We start from the raw sequence: 2,489 nt of genomic DNA, 5'->3' as shown, positions 1-2,489 counted from the left end.
CAGGCAATGCGGACGGAGTGGGCCGTGCAGTTCGTCCAAATTTGTAACGATTCTCCCTCTGCTTCTGCTTTTGAATCGCGCGGTGCACCTCTTGTTTTATTTTCTGTAAATAAAAACTTTTTTATTATAATGCTGTTTCACTAAGAGTATAGGTTCTTTCACTGACATATTCTATGGAACATTCTGAGACGAAAACTTTTGCTGAAATGTCAACTTATTTAAATTGCAAACTTTCTAAGTACACTAGGTTTTAAATGTTTGTATTTTGTTAATACAATAGAATAAGAATGGCTCAATTAATTTCAATACAGAAACTTTAATAATGTGTGGGCTATTGGAGCCTTACGCCAGTTATTAAATTGTGAATATAAATGTCAATGTAAAGATATTATTTACAAATTATATATCAATTGAAAACTTAATCATATGACGTTTCGACCCTTACTGTGGTCATCTTCAGTGATATTACAAATTTAAAAGTATCTTAACAATATTACAATATATTCAACTCTGTTACTACAATTCTACATTCAATTATAAGAATTGTAATCTTCGTTACCAAGGTGTTCTTTTCAGAATTCCATTAATTCTGTTCTTCCATTACACATTATTCTCCTCATTGTTGTCGCAATTGTGTTATCATATCCCAGATTACGCTCCATTATATGTAACATAGCAGATCCGAGGATTCTTTATTGGATCCACAACCAATACTCTCTTACATCAGTAACCAATTATGTAAGATTGTAATTAATTCCTCTCATCTGCTATATTCTTACATTATGAAATTCTATTATCTTTAGTAATGGGAATAACCTTCTCCGTCAAGATTTTGTACAATAATATATATATATAATCTATTTATATAATAATAATAGTAATAATAATTTATATAATAATCTATTTATTGTACAAAATCTTGACGGAGAAGGTTATTCTCATTGCTAAAGATAACAGAAGAATTTTATAATGTAAGAATATAGCAGATGGAAGGAATTAATTACAATCTTACATAATTGGTTACTGATGTAAGAGAGTATTGGTTGTGGATCCAATAAAGAATCCTCGGATCTGCTGTGTTACATATAATGGAGAGTAATCTGGGATATAATAACACAATTGCGACAATAATGAGGAGAATAATGCGTAATGGAAGAACAGAATTAATGGAATTCTGAAAAGAACACCTTGGTAACGAAGATTACAATTCTGATAATTGAATGTAGAATTGTAGTAACAGAGTCGAATATATTGTAATATTGTTAAGATACTTTTAAATTTGTAATATCACTGAAGATGACCACAGTAAGGGTCGAAACATCATATGATTAAGTTTTAAATTGATATATAATTTGTAAATAATATCTTTACATTGACATTTATATTCACAATTTAATATAACTGGCGTAAGGCTCCAATAGCCCACACATTATTAAAGTTTCTGTATTGAAATTAATTTTGAGCCGTTCTTATTCTATTGTATTAACAAAATACAAACATTTAAAACCTAGTGTACTTAGAAAGTTTGCAATTTAAATAAGTTGACATTTCAGCAAAAGTTTTCGTCTCAGAATGTTCCATAGAATATGTCAGTGAAAGAACCTATACTCTTAGTGAAACAGCATTATAATAAAAAAGTTTTTATTTACAGAAAATAAAACAAGAGGTGCACCGCGCGATTCAAAAGCAGAAGCAGAGGGAGAATCGTTACAAATTTGGACGAACTGCACGGCCCACTCCGTCCGCATTGCCTGCTGCACTCAAGGAACATGCTTCGCCAGCACTTGCCGTGTCTACTGTGCCGACGACTTTGCCATCTTCAACTGTACTGTTTGCGAACGCAATCACTCCAGCAGGATACATATCGCCTGCCACGGCAGGATACTTGCCGATTCCGTCCGCGCCGGTAGGATACGCACCGATATCTTCCGCATCGGCCCAGCAAGCACCAGCAGGATACGCACCGGTATCTTCTGCGCCGGCAGGATACGTACCGATTCCGTTCGGGCCGGCGGGATACGTACCGGCTTCGTCCGGACCGGCGGGGTACATGCCGGTTTACAAATAAATATGTTAGTGTTGCCATGGAATTAAAATTCTAATTTTCCATTTCCTTTTGATAATTGTAGAATGAAGGTGCAATTTCATGTAGCGAAGAAAAGTTGGCTTTTTATGAAGTTAAAAATTTTACAAAGTTTAGTACATTTTTTATTAAATTTTATGTAGATTTGTATATAAAATTTAATGTAAGTAAACGTTAAATTTAAGTTATACAACTTAAATTTAACGTTTACTTACATTACATTTTATACAAATCTACATAAAATTTAATAAAAAATGTACTAAACTTTATAAAATTTTTAACTTCATAAAAAGCCAACTTTCCCTCGCTGTTATACAACTTAAATTTAACGTTTACTTACATTACATTTTATACAAATCTACATAAAATTTAATAAAAAATGTACTAAACTTTGTAAAATTTTTAA

The 2,489-nt window shown here is 32.1% G+C and overlaps 1 protein-coding gene across 1 annotated transcript in view; it reads left to right on the top strand.

Moving 5' to 3' along the window:
• The window catches only part of LOC108763158 (uncharacterized), a 3,044-nt gene extending 976 nt beyond the window's left edge, over positions 1 to 2,068 (top strand). Inside the window, exon 3 of the mRNA XM_018510532.1 lies at positions 1,652 to 2,068. Coding sequence (XP_018366034.1) covers positions 1,652 to 2,068 — 417 coding nt within the window. The remainder of the gene's footprint in view (positions 1 to 1,651) is intronic.
• Positions 2,069 to 2,489: the final 421 nt, after the last annotated feature.

This window comes from Trachymyrmex cornetzi, unplaced genomic scaffold (genome assembly GCF_001594075.2).
Source record: "Trachymyrmex cornetzi isolate Tcor2-1 unplaced genomic scaffold, Tcor1.1 scaffold3411, whole genome shotgun sequence".
NCBI lineage: Eukaryota > Metazoa > Arthropoda > Insecta > Hymenoptera > Formicidae > Trachymyrmex > Trachymyrmex cornetzi.
This window is presented reverse-complemented; position numbering and strand designations above follow the sequence as displayed.